The sequence below is a fragment of the Thermobia domestica genome, chromosome 16 (assembly GCF_964235325.1).
Source record: "Thermobia domestica chromosome 16, izTheDome1.hap1.1, whole genome shotgun sequence".
Lineage (NCBI taxonomy): Eukaryota > Metazoa > Arthropoda > Insecta > Zygentoma > Lepismatidae > Thermobia > Thermobia domestica.
This window is the reverse complement of record NC_137469.1, coordinates 25,179,434-25,203,925: the sequence shown is the minus strand read 5'-3', so window position 1 is coordinate 25,203,925 and position 24,492 is coordinate 25,179,434. Positions and strand designations below refer to the sequence as shown.

General features: G+C 35.8%; 1 protein-coding gene across 2 annotated transcripts in view; it reads left to right on the top strand.

Moving 5' to 3' along the window:
- Window positions 1-24,492, top strand: part of LOC145672953 (cytochrome P450 4C1-like) — a 74,860-nt gene that overhangs the window by 24,102 nt on the left and 26,266 nt on the right. For both annotated transcript variants that reach the window (XM_081742205.1, XM_081742206.1), the window contains 3 exons: window positions 4,225-4,315; window positions 12,518-12,703; window positions 22,117-22,186. In XM_081742205.1, the coding sequence (XP_081598331.1) occupies window positions 4,225-4,315; window positions 12,518-12,703; window positions 22,117-22,186 (347 nt within the window). The remainder of the gene's footprint in view (window positions 1-4,224; window positions 4,316-12,517; window positions 12,704-22,116; window positions 22,187-24,492) is intronic.

The window sequence follows — 24,492 nt, the reverse complement described above, 5'->3', positions numbered from 1 at the left end:
GGGAGGAAGGTTTTAAAAAGAATAAATAAAACTTGAAAACTCGTGAAACAATGGATCAATCTCGATCAAATTTTTAACATAATTGAGGTTCGGGCCTGATATGATTTTTATCATTTCACTTTCACGGAAGAATTTGGGGAGGGGGAATGGGAGAGGGAGGTATATAAAAATAAATACAATGTAATGACTTGAACCACCAAACCAATCTCGATCAAATTTTCAATTTAGATGAAGTTCGAACCTGAGATGGTTTCTGCCGGTGTAACTTAAAAGATGGGGAGGAGGAGCGACATTTAAAAAAAGAACGAAAAATGACCGGTATTAGTGGCGAATCTATAATTTTTGGAGTCGCTGAGATTAACAGTGACACATCTGATGCTATTTAAATCAAAATTCAGCTCCTCAACTTGGAGAAGGAGGATACATATAAAAATGATCGAAATAACCAATATCAGTGTCGAATTCATAGTTTTCTGGCTCGGTGAGGTGAACAATGACACTACAGATGCCGTGCCCCACAATATAGGGTGGGAAGGTGATATATAAAACTCATCGAAAATGACCGATATCAAAGTAATACTAAACAGTGACTGAGTAACGGAACATATTACTATTTTTTCTCAACTTAACCCAACGAAGCGGGTAATTGATGCTAATAATAATAATAATAATAATAATAATAATAATAATAATAATAATAATAATAATAATAATAATAATAGACAACTATACTGTGAATGTGTATATTTATTATTATTATTATTATTATTATTATTATTATTATTATTATTATTATTATTATTATTATTATTATTATTATTATTATTATTTGCGTACTTTTGAACTTGCACGGCGAAATTACTGCAAAATATTTTTATTTCTTTTTCCCTCGATTGTATGTTTTTCCTTTGTTAGTGGGCACTAATTTCTCTCTAGGCCGTCGAATAAATGATTTTCGTTGTGCACTTTGGTTCGTACCAAAGATCAGGGCTAAAGTAAGTAATATTTCACGTGGCATGATAGTATAGGTTTAAGGTAATGGCCTTATGAATAATACAACTATCTAACATAGGTTCAAATCCTGTTCACGCCAAAGATAATTTTTTTACGAAGTGATTGTAAAGAATCGGCTTATCATATTGGACAAGCAATACATAAGAATGTGGAAATAAACCAAAAGCTTGTATATCAATACACGATTTTCCCTCATGTCTATTCCGTCTATCAATACAAAATTTAGTATACACATTTGTTATCCCATATAGTATTTTACGAGATACATTTGGATTGTATATTTTACCTGCAGTTAAATCAGAGGGGTCAAAAGTTGATGGGAGGGATTTCTGGAGGGAATTTTCCCAACATTCTCCCAGTTTTCCATGTTCAAGTGTGTTATGGGCCCCAATACATACCACCTCTGGAAAGCTTGTTTCTGCTGAAGAGAATGACTACGAACTATGAATTTCCAATGAACAGAGTTGATGCAATAAATATTTCACTGGGAGAGTACGATTTTCTTTATGCTAACAGTGTTAGTGTTCCCCAGGGACTTACTCCGTTGTGCATGGCATCTAATTTTTTGTGCATGAACATATCTTCGTTATGTTTATAGAATGGACTAGATTTGATTAGGAAGTCCCGCTGACAGATTCATGTCCTCTTCTTGTGAGAATAAGTAGCATATTCTCTCGTAACATTCTACTTCAATTGGAAGTGGCAGAAATCTACCGCTTCCGTTTTTAACGTTCTTTGTTATAGAGCAAAAAAAAAAAAAAAAAAAAAAAGAAAAGAAAAGAAAAGAAAGAAAGAAAGAAAAGAAGAGAAAAGAAAGACTAATAGATAGCGAGAAGCGGTTTTCTGCAAACAATTTAGCATCCAAAGATTATAATATTTCATCTCCACTATAATGTCTCTGCTAAAATCGAAAGCTCTATAAATCTACTATTACTTCCTGTTTGAATATTGAGAAAATAATCACATCATGCAAACCAAGCTCCTTGACGGGGTGTACACGTGACACCGCTACTTCTTAATTAGATGCTTGATCGATGTGATATTCAACATTTTTTTAAAGGAAAAGTGAAATGAAGGATGAAAAATAGTTACAGAGCACGGAATTATGAAAATAGACTTCTGTCTTCTTAGCCTACTTCCACAATGGTATTGGGTACTGGAGCAGCAATCTATTTGCTTTAGGAAGTTGAATCACCATCGAAAGTTTGTGAGGAGAAAGCTTAGGCTAAATTTGCGTATTTTTAATATTTCTAAAACTTCAAATGACAATATATGTATCTATATACAAAAATGAAAGTGATTATGTTTCTGACTTAATAACTTTTGAACCACTTGACCGAACTCGATGAAATTTTCAACATGGATGAGATTTGAGCCTGTAATGGCTATCATTTCACTATGACGGTGCAACTTAGGGTAGGGCGAAGGGGAGAAAGCCAGAACTGGATTCGGTAAAAAACTGATAGCCATTTTGGTGAAAACCGAACCGGTTTTGGAGAAAGCCGAAACCAGTTTCGGGGAAAACCAGTTTCGGCGAAAAACCGTGTTTTAAATTTTCAAAAATCGGTTTCGGGTTTCCTAAAAACCGAAAAATCGGTTTTTGTGCCCACCACTAGTCTGGACCGGATGATCCCTCTGCCTGTAACGCGATTAACATTTGTATGTACACTCTTTCAACGACTATAATTACTTGTTTAACAGATAAATTATTGATGTAGAGATTTTATTTTAAAAGATCTGTACTCTTTATTTACTAATAAAAACTATCTAGTTCTAATGTTCTTTTTTCTGATAATATACAAGGGATAGACAAAATATGGAAACACCTGAAAAACTGCATATTATCTTTATTAATATCAAGTAAGACCACACTATGCACATAGAACGATCTGCAGTCGCCGGGGAAATGAGAAATACAGGTCGTGTATAGTTGCCAAAGGGATGTTGCACCATTCTCCCGCCAAAGAAGCTGCAAGTTACTCTTGAAAAGATGGTGGTGGAGTGTGGTCTCGCGCCTTGGTCTCCAAAACTGACCACAAGCGCTCAACGATATTGAGATCTGGCGATTGTGGAGGCCGTACAGATGTAACATTACATCTTTGTGCTCATCAAACCAGTCCTGGACGATGTAAGCTGTATGAAAATGGGCTCTGTCATCTTGAAACACAGCATTACCATCTGGGAACAAACTTTGTGTCATGGGATGCAGCTGGTCACTCAAAATGGCTACGTAGTCCTTACAAGTGATACAACCATTCAGGATGATGATCGGTACGGCAGAATATCATAATATGGCTGCCCAAATAGTCATTGAACCCCCGCCATGCTTCACTCTTGGTAACAGACAGTCTATATCGTGTGCTTGTGCTGGCGTTCTCCACACGTAAACTCGGCCAGCAGTTGAAAACAATATAAAGAAAGACTCATCCGACTATATGATAGACTTCCACTGCTCCATTGTCCAGATGCACCACTGTCTCCGTATAGCAATATGGTCAACAGTCACGAGTTGTTTCGGAATTGCAGATCTACCATAAATACCCTGCTTGCGGAGTTCTGTTCTGACTGTTTTTACGCTATCATGGTTTGCAAGCACTGTATTCAGTTCAGCTGTGACTTCTGGCTTCTTAGTGATCTTTCGCTTGGGTCACAATGCTATCCAATGTGCGCCTGCCTCTGTCACGTAACACATACTTGCGTCCACGCTGATGCGGGTTTTCCGGAACATTCGTAGGCAGTCATGATTTGCGAGACTGTGCCCCCTAATGCACCAAACATTTCCGCTACTTTCGTCACGGAAGCTCCCACCATGCGCGCAACCACAATTTTGTCCTCCTTGAAACTCTGTCAGCTCAGACATGATTCACAACCTACACGGACCAGTCGCTGAACTATAATTGGCCAGGTTGTATACCTCATAGGATGTGCCGGTGACCACAACAACACTTGCCATTCATACGCAAACCGTGTTTGAAATGTCTATCTCTTTTATACAAGATGTTTCCATATTTTTGTCCATCCCTTGTAGGTAGCAATAATTAACAATTACCTATTGTCTTTTGGGGCGCAGAATAACACTAATTCAATACTATATAGATTTTACTGGGCCCCCAAATAACTTTGGACCCCACTCAACAGAAAATTATGGTTGCGCTCCTGATTGCAATTACCACTCTGCTAAATCTTATTGTTTTATATGTATCTTTCTAGCTACTTTTGAACAACAGCAAACACATTGAGAAAAGCAAGATATACCACTTTCTGCAGCCGTGGCTTGGTACAGGCCTACTTACAAGTACAGGTGAGTACAATTATGGATGATACAGAGACCTAGAATCGTTTCGGACTCATCTCGAAATTTCGAGACAAGGCCGAGATCGAGAAGAAATTTTATAAATCGACCGAGACCGAGAAGGTAACCTATCATTATGGATTTATTTGGAAGTAGATGGCGCCATCTTCTATTTTGTGGGGACATACGACATTATTCTCCCTTTGTCCTTTCTATCCTACCTTTCCCATCTCAAACAGGTGTGTTATAGTTGAGAAAATATATTGAAAAGATCTGGTACCAGCTGGTAGTGTAAAATGACGAGGCCCTCGTGATCTAAAATCCGGATTGTGATTGGTTAGTTTCGAACTCGCAATGGAAGCCACGGATCAACTGTCGTCGATCGTCAGTTGGTCAGTGTACAAGGTACGTAGTGTTTGTTTCTTTATACTTTGTTAAATTAAATTATTAATTCTTGTGTGAAAAATGGTGGAAATTTTGTCAATGGATTTTCGTGAGTATACTCAATGTACTTGAAAGGTGATTATGTAATGATTGACATATTTAGATATGAGCAAGTATAAAATTTTGCTATTGAAAGTTTGACTATTTGAACATGAGGAAATTAGAGTAGCTGTAGACCATGTTGAATGGCGCTTTTTATGAAAAATGTATTCTAGGCTGTTCCAAGAGGAACTGTAGGATTTTTATTAATTATCCAATTGTTAATATTTTTGTGTACTAGAAAAATATTAGTTGTTTTTTTCTTATTTTGTGTTACTTTTCTCTTTATTTATATAAATTGTTTATCCTTGTTAATTGAAATAGTAGGGTTGTCATTGCTAAGCAACTTCCTTGAACAACTGAAATAATTTTTGGCTTAAGTTTTGTATATTAAAACTGAGAGTGAGATATTTACATTATCTGGGTGCGCTACACGGCCTTTCAATACAGTATTGGCGAAAACTCTCCGCAATTTTTCAGGATTATTTCTCCGGAGGTCAGGTCTGTATTTGGAGAGTTACGTATGTACTGTTTCTCTTATTCTTTCAAGTATGGATTTTTCCCCGGGGTGGTCATCCGGAAAGAAAGGGGATTAAGAGTGTTTCGTTACACCGAGACCTACTCGAGGCGACAGGCACTTGTAATACTAACAAGTAACCCTTCCCAAGTGTAACACTCCGATTTTGATAAAATTTGGTATGTAGATACTACACATGAAATATACGAAGTCGTGTTTTTTATTTTCTGTAGAAAAACGGTTTTAGGGGGCAAAAACCCCAACCCAGAATTTTGGAATTTGACGCCCGAAAGGCAAAAACAAGTGGACAGAAGTGAACGAAATTGTGCACAGGTATTGTAGGCGTAAAATGAGGGAATACGTGTTTCGTATTTTCCTAAAAGAAAAACGGTTAGGTGGGGCATGGACACCCCCAAACCTTTCATCACGAAATATCAAAAGTGCTAATAACAGTATGTCAGAAGTGCTTAAAGGACATGAAGAATTGTAACAACACATTGTGTAGGGACAATGCGCAAAAAATAAACGAATATGGCCTTTTTATTTTATGCAGAATTATATTTTATTTTTAATTATTTTTTGCGTATTGTCCATATACAAAGTTTCATTGCAATTCTTCATGTTCTTTACACACATCTGACATACTGTTACTAGCACTTTTGATATTTCGTGATTGAACCTTTGTAGGGGTCCCTGATCCACCTAACCGTTTTTTTTTTTTTTTTGTTTGTTGTTTTTTTTTTTTTCGGAAAATACGAAACCCGTATTCCCTCATTGTATGTCTACAATATCTGTGCAAAATTTCATTCACTTCGGTCCACTTGTTCTTGCCTTTCGAGCGTCAACTTTCAAAATTTTTGATGGGGGCTTTTGCCCCCTAAAACCGCTGTCCATTTAAGTCATTTCCAAACTTCGCACTCCAAAGGCGGTACGGCTTTACACTTCTATGACCTCAGCATTGACAGAAGCTGATAGCGCAACCCTTTGATTGCCTTTATCATCAGGTTTTCCGAGGTATCCATTCTCTGCACTCTTAGTCACATTTGGACAAGACTAAAATGGACCAATAAATTCCTGTTCCATCGAGGACCGAAATCGGGATGTCCTGTTAGTAGGTAGACGCCTTGGAAATTAAGGTTTCTGGTTCTAATTTTATTAAAAGAAGGTACATGTTGTTTCGTTATATATATACAGGGGCGGATCCAAGGGGGCTATAGCCCCTTGACGCTCAGGTTTACACTGGATAAAATGGGCTTCAATCCTGATTTACACTGGATAAAGCGGCAAACTATGGTTTAGTCCCTCCCTTGATCATCTTGATCATATCCTGGATCCGCTACTGTATATATATTCATATCGTCGGTGAAGGGGCGAAGGGGCGAAGTGGCGTAACTTGAAAAATTACGTTTTTGAGTTATGACTACCATTCATATATGACTAACCACCTCTGTTACCTCTCAAAATTTCGTGGCTGAATTCCCACTCGTTCCGGAGATAAAGCACCTAGCACTTGGCGTATCTTGAAATTTTCGATATAAAAAAATCTGCGAAGGGGCGTAAGTAAGATAAGCCCGTTCGCCATTTTTTGTTTCTTCAGTAGCTGCTAAGAAATAAAACCGCGTACGGGGTAAGCTTATATTAGTAAAGTCTTTGTCGGCAATGCCGCCACAGAAAGAGAAAAAAACATGTTTTTCAAGCTTTGTTGACAATCCGCCAAAATTTCTTTTGTTTAAAAGTGCGGAAACAATTCAATCAAAGTAACAATAGATTATTTACGTAGTGATTTCCTTCAGTTTTCTGTACTGATGTATGATCGTATTCCAGTTTTCTTAACTGAGAATATAGAATAATAGCATTGTGCAGCTGGCTTTTGTTGGAGGAAGTTGTTACCAAGATAGATGTGCTAGTAGAGTGGGATACTAGAGGACTGAATGTTGTAGCAGATAAGGAATTGGTGTGTGTTTCAAGGAAGGAAATTACTGTTGGTTGTCGTGTGAAAATGTATTGGTTACCGGATAGAAAATGGTATTGTGGAATAGTGAAAGACACAGAGTGTTCCGACGTGTCAATGAGGAAAAATGTAACTGCAACAAGTGGTGACACTAAAAGTGAGAATTCTGAAGATGATGTTCCCCTTATACAATTAATACAAGGAAAGAAAGTAAACGAAAATTTAAGTTTAAATCCCACTGATATTCTATATTGTGATGGGGATGACTCTGACCTTGATCCAACATATAAAGCGGAGTGTGAAGTACGAGGTTGTGAAAGGGAAGTGTTCAGTGCATGTCCGTTATGCAGTATGTTGTTGTGCTGGAGACATTTCGACAAACCATTGAATTGTGAAAATCAGCATGAACTCTGAACATTCGTGTAATGTAAAGACACAAGTGAGAGAGAAATGTGAAGGTGATGTAAATGTGGATCCACAGCCAGAAAGTTACAAAATGGAAGGATCTCCTAGAGAAGAGGAGCATTTATTGAGTGAAGAAAAAGGTTGTCGGAAGAGAAAGAGAATTATTGCCAAGGATTTACGAAGCAAGGGTGAATCGTATGTTAGCCCATACAAAAAAAAGTTAGTTCCGGGAAGAAATGTGAAACCAAGATGTGATGGAAAACGTGAAAAATTTGGTAAAGAATGCTTTAAAATCACAGATGCGGAAAGACAAAAAAATTTTCAGGACTTTTATGCGAGTGGTGACCTTCAACTTCAGCGAGAATTTATCAATAGATATGTAATGATTTCTGACGTTAAACACAAAACTACGCAAAATGAAGAATCTCGAAGATCAAAAACAAATTATTACTTTTTACCAAAGAAGGAAGAAGAAGTGTTCGTGTGTAAAACCATATTTTTAAACACAATTTCAGTATCAGAGATAACTGTGCGAACTGCTCTAGCTAAAAGAAGAGACTCAGGTATCATTGAGAAAGAAAAGAGAGGAGGAAGACGTCAGAGCCAACTGGAAAGGAATAAATTAATAGAGAAAATGATAACAGAACACATAAAGAGATTTCCAAAAGTCGAGTCTCACTACTGCAGGAAAGATACGAAAAGACAGTATCTGCATTCAGATTTGACAAAAAGTAAAATGTATAGAATGTTCATTCAGGATTATAAAGATGAAATCACTCCTTTGCCAACTTACCAGACATACAGAAAAATCTTCAAAAGCATGAACCTTTCTTTTCATCGACCGAAAAAGGACATGTGGTCTGTGTAGCAACTTTCTGGAAGGAGATGAACAGAAGAAAAGTGAACTTGCTGACAAATATCAAAAACATATTGCCGAGAAGGATGCAGTAAGAAGGAAAATGGAAGTTAAATATTCACTGGACTTTCAATGCAAGACTGTTGCTGCAGTGTTTGATTCGCAACAAGTCATTTATCTTCCAGACTGTGTATGATCTGAAGACAAGGGAATGTCAATGTTTTGTTTAGCACGAAGGAGCAAGCCACAGAAGTGCATGCGAAATCTCCACTTGCCTACACAATTTTCTTCGTGAATTGGATGAAAAACAAGTTGAAGAAGTTTACTTGTTTGCTGATGGTTGTACAGAGCAGAACAAAAACTCAATAGTTGCAGCCATGATGCTCTACACTGTTACTACGGCGCAGCATATCAGAGTAATAACTCTAAATTTCTTTGAATCGTACCACGGACAGAATGAAGGAGACTCTGTTCATTCAACCATTTCGACGGCACTAAAAACAGCTGGAAATGCCTTCGTTTCAGCATAGCTACTACCAATTTTTAGACTTGCACGATCTGCTAAACCATATACTGTGCATTCTCTTGGATACAATGATTTCTTGGATTTCCCAGATGTCGCTTCTAATCTGAGGATTCTATCTGTAAGGAAGGATGATAATGGTGCAGGAATTGACTGAACAGACATACGAGAACTAATGGTGAACACGGATCAACCAGACAAGATTTATTTTAAAGACAGCCATTTAAATATGGTTTATCGAAGCATCTCGCTACCAAGGAACGTTATATTCACCAAAACTCCGAAGTGTCTTCACTCATATCCCCCGAAGATTCCACCACAGAAGTATGCGGATTTCATGTCTTTGTGTGAAGGAGATATGCCTCTAGTAAGAGACCCCGAGTTTGCGTCTTTCTACAAAAATCTTCCACATTGAAAGTTATTTTCGAAACAACTCTTTAAAATTTGCTATTGTAACAGACTTAACAGTAATATAGTTTTTCTCAGTTTTCATATTACATTGTACTAGTGTTACTATATCTTGAATTTCGTTATCCATTATTCATTTCTGTAGTTTATTAATTTATTTCAAATACTATGTTCAGCAGCACAGGTAATAGATATGATTGTATGAATTGCCAATAAATAAATGTGTGAATTTAATATATTATTATATTATAATTATATAATTATATAATTATAATTATATAATTATTATATTATATTATATTATTAATTTAGTAAAAATATATTATTATATTATAATAATTATTAAATGCTTCTTATTAACTGAGAAATTTTAGAGAAAGTAATTCTACATACCATACCAATCTTATTTTTCACATTTATTTGCAGGGCGTAACTTTAATCTTGATCTTTAAAATGAAAGGGCGTAAGTGATTCTAGCACATTCCAGCAGAGTTTTCCAGTAGAAATTAAAACATTTTTAGCACGTAACTTTTTCCTTAGATGTAACAATAATCATACTCTTATTGTACAAAATTTGAAATTTATATAATAAATATCAAATGAACACGAAGGTATTATGTTCAACAAAAAACTTTAAATCGTTCTCCTGAAAAATCGTAACAATCAAGATACGCCACTTCGCCCCTTCACCGACGATATATACACAGTATAATCTCTGTTAACGGACCACCACGGGACCGAGCTTGGGTCGAATAACGAAAAAGTTGGTTAAAACGAAAATTGCAATTTTTTAGGCTTTCAATCATACAATATATCTATGATGTTTAAAAATAGGATTATACCATTAATTATGAAAATGTAAGTGCCAAAATCAGATGCTTTAACCACAAACTACTCCAGTAACACTCAGTTGAATGAAGTACAATATGTATGTACTATAATACATACTGTATTTATTAAAGCACTTGATTATCACCACTGTAAATCATAAAATACAGCAATTTAAGGTGTGTTTGTATTGACTGAAGAAAAGTATAAAAGTGAAAAATTCGACTGAGTGAAAAGTGCTGAATGAAATAAAATTAAGACAAAAGCATCGTCTCGTCGATTACGTACCTATCTTTATTGTAGTACGGTACATTGTTGTTAAGCTCTGAGCGCAGCTGATAACGCAAATTAGATAAAGAAAATGATTTACTAAAATGTTTTTCTCCGAAGATGATTGGTTAATCCGAAGGGCGGTTAAGAGAGCGTCCACTGTATATATATATATATATATATATATATATATATATATATATATATATATATATATATATATATATATATATATATATATATATATATATATATATATATATATATATATATATATATATATATATATATATTCTTTTTCACCAAGCAGTTACGTTATATACTATATCTGGTATTTAAGAAAAACTTCAATAATAACATGCAGATGATACATTGTAACAAAATATGGCAAACAATCTTGCCTTTGGTGTGTGTGGTCCCGGGTTCGATTCCCGATGGGGAAACAGTTGAACTAAAATAGTGATTCCACTATAATCAGTAGGTCTACGTCTCCTTTAGCCGCACTGGCACAACCGTGTGACCTTAAACCAACAAATCAAATATCAAAAATATGACATCTTAGAAGAACTTGTAGAATGCTTATTTTACTTTTTCTCTTTACCTCGATATAATCAATCGGGTGTATAGGTCAGCTCGGGTCGGAATTTTTAGCCCGAGCCCGGCCCGGCCCGTGAATTTACAATGTGAGGCCCGACCCGAGTCCGAAATATGTTTTAGCATTTAGGCCCTGAGCCCGGCCCAAGCTCGTGTGATAATCAAATGGGCCTGAAATAAGCTCGAATTACAGAAACTTAATAAATAATGCAAAATTCTATTTTTATTGACAGCAATTAGGGGTTTAATTTTGCAGTTGGTTTAAAAGTTCTCCAGAAAGAACGATGCAATATATATCGTTGTACAGTATATCTGGCATGAAAAGCCCCGAGAAATATGGTTGTATATTTAAAACTTTACGTCCCTAGCCCGGCTCACGCCCGAAGTGATATATGCTTTGTAGGCCCAAGCCCCTGCAGACCTCTAATCGGGGGCATATGTCTTATCTCCGGGTAATATTAAACAAATGTAAAAGATTTAATCATATATTTCATTAACCATACCGTGCATTGTCATCTTGCAAGTGCCTTCATGAAAAGCTTTAGTAGCGTATGTTTCCGTATCAATTTCATTACAACAGATGGCGTAGTTTTCGCACAGAAGCAATTTTTAAGGATTTCGGTTTACCAAAACTCCTTGATATATTTACCAAAAATCCTGTCTTTGTATTCATCCATCGGAGAGATAAAAAAAGATAACAAAAACTATTTAATGAATCAATGACCAAATTTAATCCACAGAGAGTCAAAATTGAGGAATCGAATTCGTTTATGGAGGCGGGCTTCACGCCGGAAGTGGTATAAACTAAGTATTTCCGGTTTTTACGTTGATCACTATAGACCAAGAAGGGTAATATATATTAAGAAGCAGTTTTCTGCAATCGATTAAGCATCATACGCATATATTGAATCTCCACTTTACTATCTCTATTAAAACCGGAAGTGACAGAAAACCAACTACTTCCGGTTTTAAAGCTGATCACTATAGAGTAAAGACGGTAATGTATAGAGAAAGAAGCGGTTGTCTGCAATCAATTAAGCGTCCCACGGGTATATTCCATCTCCACTCTAATCTTCTCTACTAAAACCGGAAGTGGTATAAAATTACTACAACTTCCGGTTTCGATATAGAGAAAACATCACTCCATAGAAACCAATTCCTTCAAATGGTGTACTCGTGACACAACCATTTGTTAGGTTCTACAAAAGCATTACTTTTATCTTGATTAACTCGGAAACTAAACTACGCATGAGGTTTTATACTCACCCATATAATTTGTACAGCTAAGTAAGATCTATTATTTGGTTTAAACCTAATATTTTTGAATCAAACGCTTATAATATTCTCTGATTTAAGTTTCTTTTCTGCATTTTCAGGACAAAAATGGCACCGACACAGAAAGATTATCACACCTGCTTTCCATTTCAAAGTTCTAGAAGATTTTATTGATGTCTTTAATAATAAAAGCAACATTTTAGTCCACAAACTGAAGCAAGAAGTTGGGAAGGACGTCTTTGACATTTATCCTTACATCACAAGATGTACTTTGGATATTATATGTGGTGAGTTAGACGTTGGCACGTTTAAAAATACATTTTAAAATAATAAAGCTATTGAAATGTCCCATTCTTAATAACAAGGATTGCATTTATAGGTAGGTACGGATTGTCCTAAGGCTTTCGAATGTCACTTACTCTTGGTCAACACTGGCTTACTCCAAGTAACAACAAAGATTGATGTGTCATACAGTTTGATAACTAAACCTAGGTTGTCATGCTCCAAGCTACGGTATATCCAAGAATGTTGTAGCTGTCATAAAAAAAGAAAAAAAATGCAACCCTACAATATTTCTCCACGTAAACACAGTCCTGAAAGGGACATACAACATTGTTTTCCATCTTGCAAGGAGTTAAATCATGTGCAACTTTCTGGATCGTCTTGCTTCCTGCCTGCTATCGCCCTCCCACTGACATGAAAAAGCAGTTTCACCGCTTCCGAAACGACGAATTCTTTTGGATGGTGAAGGGAAGCGCCAAAATACACGTTTATAATGAGGAGGTTCACTATTTGTCCACTAGAGTGCAGTGCTGCATGGGTGGAGATTAATGATGGGCAAATTCCCGAGAATATTATTGTGGGGAATATTCCCTGGGAATCTTCCCGGGAAGATTCCCAAAATTGAGAATATTCCGGAAATTTATGAAGAAACGCGAAGAAAATTCATTCTATTACTATTTTACGATTTCAAAATGGAATCCGATTTTTATCAGAGTATATTTATTACTGTTGTCTCCAGAAGATTCTTTAAAATGTATATGCTGAACCGTATTGTGTTATTTTACTTTATTTAGAGAGTACACATATCCTAAATGTTATTTGCTTACAATATGTTTTACGCGAGTTAAAGTTATTGGAAAAACATTTGGTATAGAAAGTCCACGTACTTTGACACCGCTAAATAGTTTAAATTTATATGTTAGTGAATTTTCTAAACTTGACCCTAGTACTGATATAAACATATTGGTTATTTAAATGTTATAAAGAAATTAGGTTAGGTATCTGCCAGAAAACATACGTAATCTGTCCAAAAATTCGTAAGGTTGCCAGTGTATGGAATGGCACATATACAGAATGTTGATTTGAGGTACACTGTGCTTTGTTACTGTGTTCTCACTGTGTGCTATTAAATCTCTAATTTAAGAAGACAGGCTATTTCGAACAATATTTAGGGTGTTACAAAAATTCTACAACAACGGTTGATACATGCTTACACACGTAAAAAGAAGCAAACAAATCCTAATTAACACAGGTCCGGAAACACCAGTACTAATGAAACATCCTGAGAAGCTACCCTAATTTTGATACGTAAACATTACATTTTAAATGTATATGTATTTACAACTACAGAAATTCCATTATTCAATATCTGATTCTTCCTCAGAGAGCGAAATTCGAGTCAGAGACAATAGACCACTGTGCTATTACTAACGGAGGTTCGGGGTGTATTGATAGTACTTCATCTCTATGTCTACAGAATTTCTAGATTACTTTACAAACTGGTTCGTTTCAATTATTTATAAATTAGTATTTTGCTACTTTCTAGTGGAAATGGAAATGGAAATTAAACAATCATATTATTAATTAGCTATATAAACTAGTCAACGAATTTCAGTTTTTTAACCTCCAAATCACTTAAAACCTAAAAGTAAATCATAATAAATGAAAATAAAGTAATTAGTATTTTTTCTGATAATATGAAAAATAAAGTAAAGAAATGGGAATAAATTCCTTCCCGGGAATTTATATGCCAGGAAAAAAACGGAAATATTCCCATTTTTTAATTTTCCTTCCCACCAGGAATATTCCCACTACCCATCACTAGTGGAGATAGAAGAGGAGGATGGGATTGCAAGATTTTTTAATGACAGCTATAAGATTCTCGCAGCATGGCAACTTAGCTTAAGCCCAACATTTACGGGTATATTACTTTACGCTCCAGTGATGATCGATTTCAAGGTGACCTCACCCTAACTCCACCTGCTACTCCGTGTGTTTTCCTGTTTCGCAGAAAGGAGTTCAAACTATTTTTTCAGGCTCAGTGTTGCCATGCTTTCAAGAAGAGAAAAATAATCAAATGCGTGTGTCCCTGTTTCACAAAAAGGGGTTTAAACTGGTTTTTCAGGCTCAGTGTTGCCATGTTTCAAAGAAGAGAAAAGTAATCCGATGCGTGTGTTCCTGTTTCGCAGAATGAGAGATTTGATTTCTTACATACGCTTGTGGAAAGCCTTTACTGCAGCAAAATCACGCCGATATTTGTATTACATATTGCATAAATAATTCTATATTAATATTGTAATGACATACACAAATTGTAAGTAACAATCAAATTATTTCATAAATTATTGAGAAAGTTAAAATGGCTGGTATGTCAGCACACCGTAAAGTGAAAGGAAATTTATGTAAAGTGAAAGGAATGAAAAGATAGTAATGGATGGAAAATCTAAAACTTATACACGTCTATTTTGATAGTTACATACATTGCATGGAAAGTATTTCGGGCATTTTTTCCACTCCTCTTCTGCTTATTGCAAAGCAGAAGTCAGTCATTGTACATATCCATGTTTCAGCAAATCAAGAAAAAAGCTGCAAATTGTTGCTTTTAGTTTCGTGTGCAAGAATTCATGACTGACTTTAACAAACAGCAATAAACGCTACAACAGAAACATTTCAGCAAACGACATTGCACGTTTGTTTTGTTTCATTTTACCCAATCTATATACAGAAAGGTACCAAATATTGGGTTGGCTTCAGTTTGCAAGGCTGATAATGATATGAGGAAATGGGTATAGAAAAGCAGATGTACCTGATGCATTTCCATGTACACAAGCCTATGCACCAACACCCAAATGCACAGGTTTTCCTAGACTACTTAGTGGATACCTATGTTGACGAACTGAATGCAACCTTCTACCCGCAAATACAGCAATATTTGAAAGTTAACTTTTTTTATTGGACTATTATTTATCTTCTTACGTTGTACTAATTATAATTGTGTTAATGTTTCATTGCAATAAGAAATAAATTTGATAGCAACAGCGAAAAAGCACGAACAATACCGAGGTTTAGCATTTCAAGTTTAATAGGAAGTATACATAAATCATTCCTATAACGTTATATACAGATTCATCTTAGTTTTGAAGCAAGAACAGTCCGAGAATACGGTTGCTGTAAGCAGGCAATTTCACTTTGTGGTGAAGATTGTCTAGACATTTAGACAGTCGTAATTGGGGTTCTTAAGAGTAGGTTTAGGTGTGGCGAGGTTAGCTTAATTCCGTACTTTAATGCAGTATCTCATTTGATTCATTTGGATAATTGAAATTACAATCCAATGAAGACAAGATGGTATTAAGAGTCGCATTTATATGCTAAATTTATGAAGGTTCATGCCATTATTGTCCAATGCAAATTATTTTTTTTCTTTTAAATTTATGTATCAGTGTATTTGTTATTTGTTCATGTTAGAGTAAATCACGATTACATTTGTGCGACAAGGCTCTATTGCGAGCAGCACTTCTTTAGATGTATGTTGGTGTTTTATTCCTTTCGCCAAATATTTCTAATATTAAGGTGCTACGAAAACTTTACATATGATTCTGGGAAACAGGCAATAACCGCTTCACTGTTAACGGACGTATAACCGTTAGGGTAAACTCTTTGACTTATCGTGAAATTGCATCGTATGATTTATGATAGTGAAATGAAATCTTTTAAGTTTTACGTCCCACGATTATGCTGGGTAAGCTAAAAGAGACGGTAATAATGAGAAATGAATGAAATGGTGGAATGAAGAAAGTGGGAGAAAATGGAAGAACCCCACGCACCGGGTGTTTGTCCACCACAGTTCACTTGGGATCGAACCAAGAGCCCTATACCTGAGATGGAGTGGGTCAGTTGGTCGGTGGGTCAGTGGGTCAAGTTTTCTGACTGGGTCGGTGGGTCGTCGGTCAGCTGCATGTGACCCACTGTGATCCACCACCCACCGTGACCCACTGCGACCCACCACCCACCGTGACTCACTGCGACCCACCACCCACCATGACCCACTGCGACCCACCGACTCAGTATGATCTACCGACCCTCTCTGCTCACTGCATTGTAGACAGTATCGTCTGAAGACTGGTAAATTTGTCTTCGTTTTACTTTCAAGACCTTCATTTCCCTTCCTTTTTCACTTGTTTCTGTCTACTTACCTGAGGTGAGTATACCTAACCAAGTGAAAAAAGAACTTCAGGCGCTTTTGGATATTGATATTTTTAATTGTAATAATAACAATAAGACTTATACTACTACTTGGCTTTCGAGATCTCTGAGTTTCTAGAGGAGCTAACTACTGGAAAAAATACATTTTTTGAATCACTGTAATATATAAATTATTATATAAAAAATTGAATGTAACTATGTGTGCCTGGTCATCACGGCCGAATTGCAAAGTCAAATGAAATTACTTTTGGCATGTAGTTAGGCCTTAATCCAAATTGGGATGTTATATTGCTTTTATTATAATGCATAATATCCTAAGGAGGTAGTGAGGATCCGAATTTTTGCGGAAAAAAAATGAGTATCTCGCAAGCCGTTAAACTTACTGAGCTGAAATTCAGTGTATTAACTCTTTATTGAAAATAAACAGAATGTGTCCTAGCATATTTTTAAATTCTCCTTTATGGAGGGGGGCACTTTCTATGTATGGAAAATGGGTAGTGAGTTGGTTTGTAAAAATGATCAAAAACGATCGATATTTAAGAAAAAAAATCAGAAACAAAAAAATACAGTGCTTGGCTTCATATATCCATTGCTTTCTACTATAATAATTGCTGAAGCTTATCTTTATTATATGGAGCGCTTACAGCACAGGGCAATCAACCCAAAAACTTGTGACTAAAATAGGCATAAAATTTGTACTGTAAGCTTAATTACACGGAAATTTTAAAGTTTCGATTGTACGCATAATTATATAGAAAATTTTACACTTTTCTCCCCTTTACGTTGTTCTACTTACCTTGATTTGGAACTTTCAAATTTCATCCTTTTTTCCACTGAAAAGTATTGATAATTCAACAAGAAAATTATTATACTATGATAATTTAATTGAAATTCAGCGTAATTTGGCACATGGCAAACAGCAGTGTGGTAAGTCAAGGGGAAGAAGGAGAGAAATTCCCATTCACCTCACCAGAGTCTGTATTGTATTTGTTACTATAGTGTCTTCATACGATATAATGAAAGTGTATATTGCATTGCTGGTATAAGCAACGCATTTTTCAAGTTTCCAGAGTTTTTTTTTTTTCAGAGGCTATATTGTACCTGTTACTATACTATGTTTTCGTACGATGTAATAAAGGTTTATATTATATTGGTAATAATTACGGCGCTAATTCAAGCTTCCGTAATGCAGTTTTTATTTTATTTTTATTTTTTTTATTTTTAGCTAAAACTTATACTTTTGCCCTTGTAGATACAAATAGCAGTGTATCATTGTGAAAACAAAATACATGAAAGAAATTGAAAATGTGTGTGGTACAAATTGAAAAAAATTGCTATTCAAGAGTGGGATACAATAGAGCAAAATAGTTCTTATACAGGGGCAAGGTAATACGTAACATAATCTTGTAAGACATGCCTCCGTTTCTCAGGACCAAACTGCGTTATGGAAGCTAGAAAAAGCGCTATGGAAAGCGTGTCGTATGCACTATCAATGCTATGTAGACTTTCAAGCCATCGTACCAACAGCCACATAGCATGGTAATAGGTACAATAAGACACAGGTACAGTAAGGGACACTTCAGGATGGTACACCCATATGGAAATTTACGGCAAAAGTGTACCATCCAGAGGTGTCCCTTACTGTACAATATAGACTCTACAAAGGTTTTACGAACAACTATACAGTCTAGTAGGAGGTACAATATTGGCTTTCACGACATGGTTCGACCAACTATATATTATAGTATCTGGTACAATATGGACTCTCAACAAATCGTACGAACAACCATCAAACATAGTTGGCAATACAATCCAACATCGTTCCAGCAGCAATATAGTATAGTGCACGATACAATATGGACACCACGGATATTGTATTGCCAACAATGTAGTATTGTTACAGTTGCCATGCTGTATGGTTGCAGACACGATATAAACAGCGAAGATATTGTCACGTGCACCACACTCTATGGTCAAGACAACAATAATATATTGTAGTAGCAACAATACAGTGTGGTGGAAGCTACAATCGTCGCTCCCTTGATATCGTATCTCTAGCAATGCAGTACTGTTCGTCTTACAATATTTTATCGTCCTCACAGCAATACAGCATTGCATTTTCAACTATATAGTATTGTTACGTGTATTGTCTCTACTTTTGAGATGTGGTTTTTGCAACTATACTGTATTGTACTTCCAGCTACGTCTTGTCTATATAGTTGGAAATACCAGCTAAAATCGTTGTTCATTGAACAATAATATAGTTCCTTTACCCCAACTTTATTGTAAATCGAGCTATATCATTTCAACAATATTTTATGGTATCAGTAGCCTAGAAGCATGGTCGTCACTTTTTTAACCATGCAGTATTGTAACTGTCACCCATTTTCTGGCTTTTCTAACTATACTTGTTTTTTGGCGTGTGAACACTTTCCAGGAACCATGTTCTCTTTCGCTTTCTAGACGGGAGAGGGAACTTCGTAATGGCATCAAACCTTCATGTGTAATTACAAAAATTAAATTTATAAACAAATAAGAAATCTTCAGTTTATCAGGCTTTAATTGATAATTTATTCACAAGATCCCTTATCGAAGGAGTGGTAGATGAAGTTTCTTTTCTGCATGAGTCGACATTGCCAACTGTCATGGTCGATATGGAAAAGATGTTATATGGTGATAGAGAGATGATACTTCTTGCTGAGTATTTCAAAACTGACCAAGAAAATTCGTTATCACAACTTAAGTCTAACAACCAGATTGTCGATGAGGAGTTGTAGAAATCGGGTAGAAGTATTATCAATTTCCACGACAGAGTGCGAACGGGGATTTCCCCTTATGAATTTACAGATGACTGATATTAGAAATAGACTAAGTGCTCAAACATTATCTAACTTGTTCATCAATGTTAATGGCCCACCGCTAGACAAGCTCAAAGTGGACGAGCTATTTATTTCTTGGCTGAAGGATGGACGTCATTCCACTGCTGATGATTTACTATGAAAAAGTTACCAACAGGAAATAAACCCGATTTCAGGTTTGTTTTAAAGTGAAAAATTACGAGCTATAGAAAATGTATAGGCCTACTTGTATTACTAATGGCTTATTTGTGCTATTCAACTTTGTACCTATTTTTTAGTAAGTCTCTTCTTTGCTTTAGGTAAACTACTTTGAATAAATATTCATAATAATTGCAATTATGCATATTTGTAACTTAAATTTAACGTGGTGTTTAATGATTACACAAACTACAATTATGAGCATACTTTATGGAGATGCTCTCACATAGGGTACCCGAGCACCTTTATAAACTATCAAAAACTAATTTTTCAAGTTTTTTGTGAGAAAAATACTGTGAACTGAGAAACCATAACCTTTTCTACATTCTACAGGGGCATTTTCCTGCGAATAGAAGTTTCTTTTGGAGTGCGTTGAGAAATTAACACTTGCAAGAATACTCTCTTAGTGCAAGTATATTTTACGCACACACTAATTTCCCCTCACCTCGAACTGTTTCAATTTCCTCACTGACAAACACTTTACTATTTTATATCATAAAGATCAGATCCACCGTTATTCTGACTGAGCGGTGCTTGAGCGATTGACTCCGATTAGTGACAATTTCAGTCATGTTTTATTACAAGTGTAAACTGTTTAGTCAGTACAGAAGAAGCCGTGGATCGTGTTCAGAGTTGACGATGGATTTTGGTGAGTCAGAATAGGTCACAGTGGATGATAGTAGTTCATGGTGGGTGGTGGGTCAGAGTGGGTGGTGGGTCACAGTGGGTCACCGTGGGTGGTGTGTCAGAGTGGGTCACAGTGGGTGGTGGGTCAGTGGGTCGTGGGTCAAGTTTTTATTGACCCACGCCAACTCTGCCCTATACACCAGAGGTGAACACTCTACAACTGAGCCACTGTGGCCCTGACTTATAATAGTGTAATGTTCCACTCTGCTTTCTGCAACCTTTCATGACACTGGTAATACATCTTTCACACGGATCACTTGGATAATTTACTCAAAAAACGCTAATATGAAATGTCAGATTTTGGTATAATCTAAAAGGGTTATAGCTTATGTATCAACTCTCTATTGGGAGCCTCAAAAATTTTAAAGAAAGAAAAACTGGATGTATATTTTCAAAAGACAAGATAAAAACAAATAAAATAACCCTTACATACAGCAACAGTGTTTTATGTTTTGTAGGCTCTTATGATGTAACTAATAGTGGTCCTGCTGCTAGCCTGCTCCATAAAATATCATTAGTTTGCCCATTTCTGTCTACAGGCTGCCTACGCTCTGAATAAACATACAAAAGGCCCCATAACCTTCAATAACTTAGGTCCTCACTAAATCTATATCCAAGTCTGCTAACATGTTTCGTTATTATGATTTACTTTACCTCATATTACATTTGCCACTTCAACGGCACATAGAAATACTACTATTTGCTTTATCGATTGATTTGGTTGTGCATACTTCGACAATAGTTCGAATTATCGATTTCTAGGACCCTGACCGTACATATACTAGTCTCATAATAGTCGTACCATACTTTATTTACAATCTACGTAGATTTTTATGTATGTATTTTTAAGTTGAGGGTGATACGAATATAAGAGACGCCATTTTGTGACTCTGCTGACCACCAAGTTCATTATGTGTTAGCTACAATGCTAGTTCTAGGATCTACCCCAGGCCATGAGACCGTATAGTGCTCAAACGTATATCCGTAATAATAATAATAATAATAATAATAATAATAATAATAATAATAATAATAATAATAATAATAATAATAATAATATTTTGCATTTCATCTAATTTTACTGTTATTCACTTGCCCTTGTCTTCTGTCTTCTGCAGCATATTCTTGATAACTGCGGAACATTAACCCTACAATGCATAGTGGGACAGATATGGATGATAGTGGTAAATTTATCTGTGCTATAATGATATATAGTTGCTAATGCATGTTGAACCAGATTGGGAACTTTCGAAGCTAGTTATAATTCCACAGTTTTCGCATAGATGGCACCATTAAGCGTACCGATACTTCCGTTACTCACTTTTGTTTTCTCTTGCAAAACTATTTTTTCACAGAAAATAAAAAAAATATGCATTGTAGGGTTAAATATCTGATTGACTTCCTTGTTAGTGTTTGTCATTATGTAAATATTACATTTGTTTTATTACGTTTTCGTTTGTGATCTTTTCCAGAGTCTGCAATGGGAACGGAGATGAATGCGCAAGAAAAAACTGATTCAGAATACGTTTCAGCCATCTACCAGTGAGTAGCAGATAGATTCCTTTCTATTATGAGTATTAATTTTAACCAACCTCTTTATACTATATATACTACGCAATCAAAAATAAGTCGGAAGCAGATGTTACATACATTGACCTAAATGAAGCCTTAGACATACATCATAGATTAAGAAATTGTCAAAAATATAAGTGGTTCCCTTGTTTATTTAAAAAAATCTTCTTAATAGTTATTCGACTGGTAGAACATACCAATTTAAAATTGAAACATATCAACCCACATAGCATACGACGTCCTTAGGACGTTTCATTTTGATCCCAATTATCCCATATAGATCCCGGGATTATCGGAACAATGATTAGACATCCCGTGGACGTCCTGCATGGGACATCCTAAAGGATTTCCACATAGGATGTCCACAGGACGTTCCTAATGGTATAGCAGATCCTAGGGAAATCCCATTCCGAACATATCTAGGACCACATTATCCCACGATTTACCAGTGGACATCCCTTTGAGGTGCCGTTGAATATCCCGTTTTCCGTTGAATATTAGCAGACATCTGGATATCCCGCGGAGGTCCTATGGATATTCCGGGAGCAAATTCGGATGATCCTGAGATGTCCCGTTGTCCATTGCGGATCAGTCTAGAACGTCTTTTGGACGTCTGTGTGCTATGTGGGCAAATTGTCAAATCCATCCACTATCAGTAATAGAGTTCCTCAAGGTTCACCACTGGAACTATTGCTTTAAACATTTTAGAATATCAAACAGTATTGAGGACATTTGTTACTACTAGATAATTAAGCAGAGTTATTGTGTAGTTTAAAGATAATTGTGTAATCATTTAATTGTTTGAAGATTAAACGTCTTATCTTTAGGAACGAATTCCAATACTATATTAAACAATATGAAATACAAAGTATATTCCAAAATGTTGGAATAAGAGATTTAGATATAATATTTGATCATCTTTTTCTTTTCTTTTCTTGTTTTTCTACCTCAAGTGTTACTGAAATCCCCGTTCTTCGCACTAGGATAATAGATTTATGGAAAATAATTGAACCCTTGTTTCCCTTGGGGTATGTATTTCAATGATAATATATGATTAAAAATCCCTAATAACACTCTTTTCCAATCCTACCCCTAACCCTCTTCTCACTTCCAAGCCAATAATGACTGAACTTGAATTTAAGTGACATCAAGATTATCACTATTCATCTCAGCAACATCGAAAACTATTCACTAGACACTAATATCGCTCGTTTTCGATTATTTTTACATGTCACCGCTGTTTTGTTTTATTGCACAAATTACAGTTATGTAAACAAAACATTTTTGTAATACCGAAAAACAAGGTTATAATGTGTTTTCTAACATAGAATAAAAGATGTGTGTGTGTTATATGAATATCGTCATATACAATGTGATCATCAGTTGAACAAGGCTGTATACTGAAAAAATGAAGAAAGTACAGGGTGGACATAAAGTCTCTCCGTGAAAAGATATATTAATAACAAGAAAACTAAGAATGATAGAAGTATGTGGTTTACTGTAAATAATAGGAAAACGAGAATTATTTTTTTTTACATGATTTAGAGAATTTTCACATGTGTTCCATTAGTTGCCCTCAAGACATCCATACGATATTCAATTTCCATTCATGTATTACGCTTTCCATTCATCCACGTTTCAGGAGTCACTGTATCTATTGCGTCCTTTATACTGTTTTTGAGTGTTGCCATATCACAGACAGGTGTTGCGTAAACCCTGTCTTTAACATAACCCCACAGGAAGAAGTCAATAGGGTTATGTCTGGGAGCCATGGTATTAGACCATCTCCCCATCCATCGATCAGAAAAAGTTTCATCGAGAAATGAACGAACATCAGTACTCCAGTGTGGAGGAGCCCGTCCAATTGAAGGATTATACTTGGTTTGTGTTCGTCTAGTTTGGGAGCTATGTACCACAGGTGTTTTATTTCATGTTACCACAACACATACATCGCTTTCTGCTGTGCTGACGCCATTTTAAAACAAATGACTGTCACTCTGCGGTCAGCTACAGTAGGTGGTAGCACAGGTTGTAGCAAAATCTTGAAGTATCATAGAAGTGATGTTTTCAGACCGCATAGTTCTATCTTTCTTTGTTTTCTTGCTATTAATGTGTGTTATCAGGGAGAGACACTATGTCCAACATGTATATGAAAGAAAGAAAAATAAGTGTCCTTGTTAAGGAACTTTAAATATACCACTTTCTTTAAGTAAACTTGATCAATTTGGAAAGGGCTTTCTATGCTAAAATATGAGAAAAACAGAAATTACAATGTT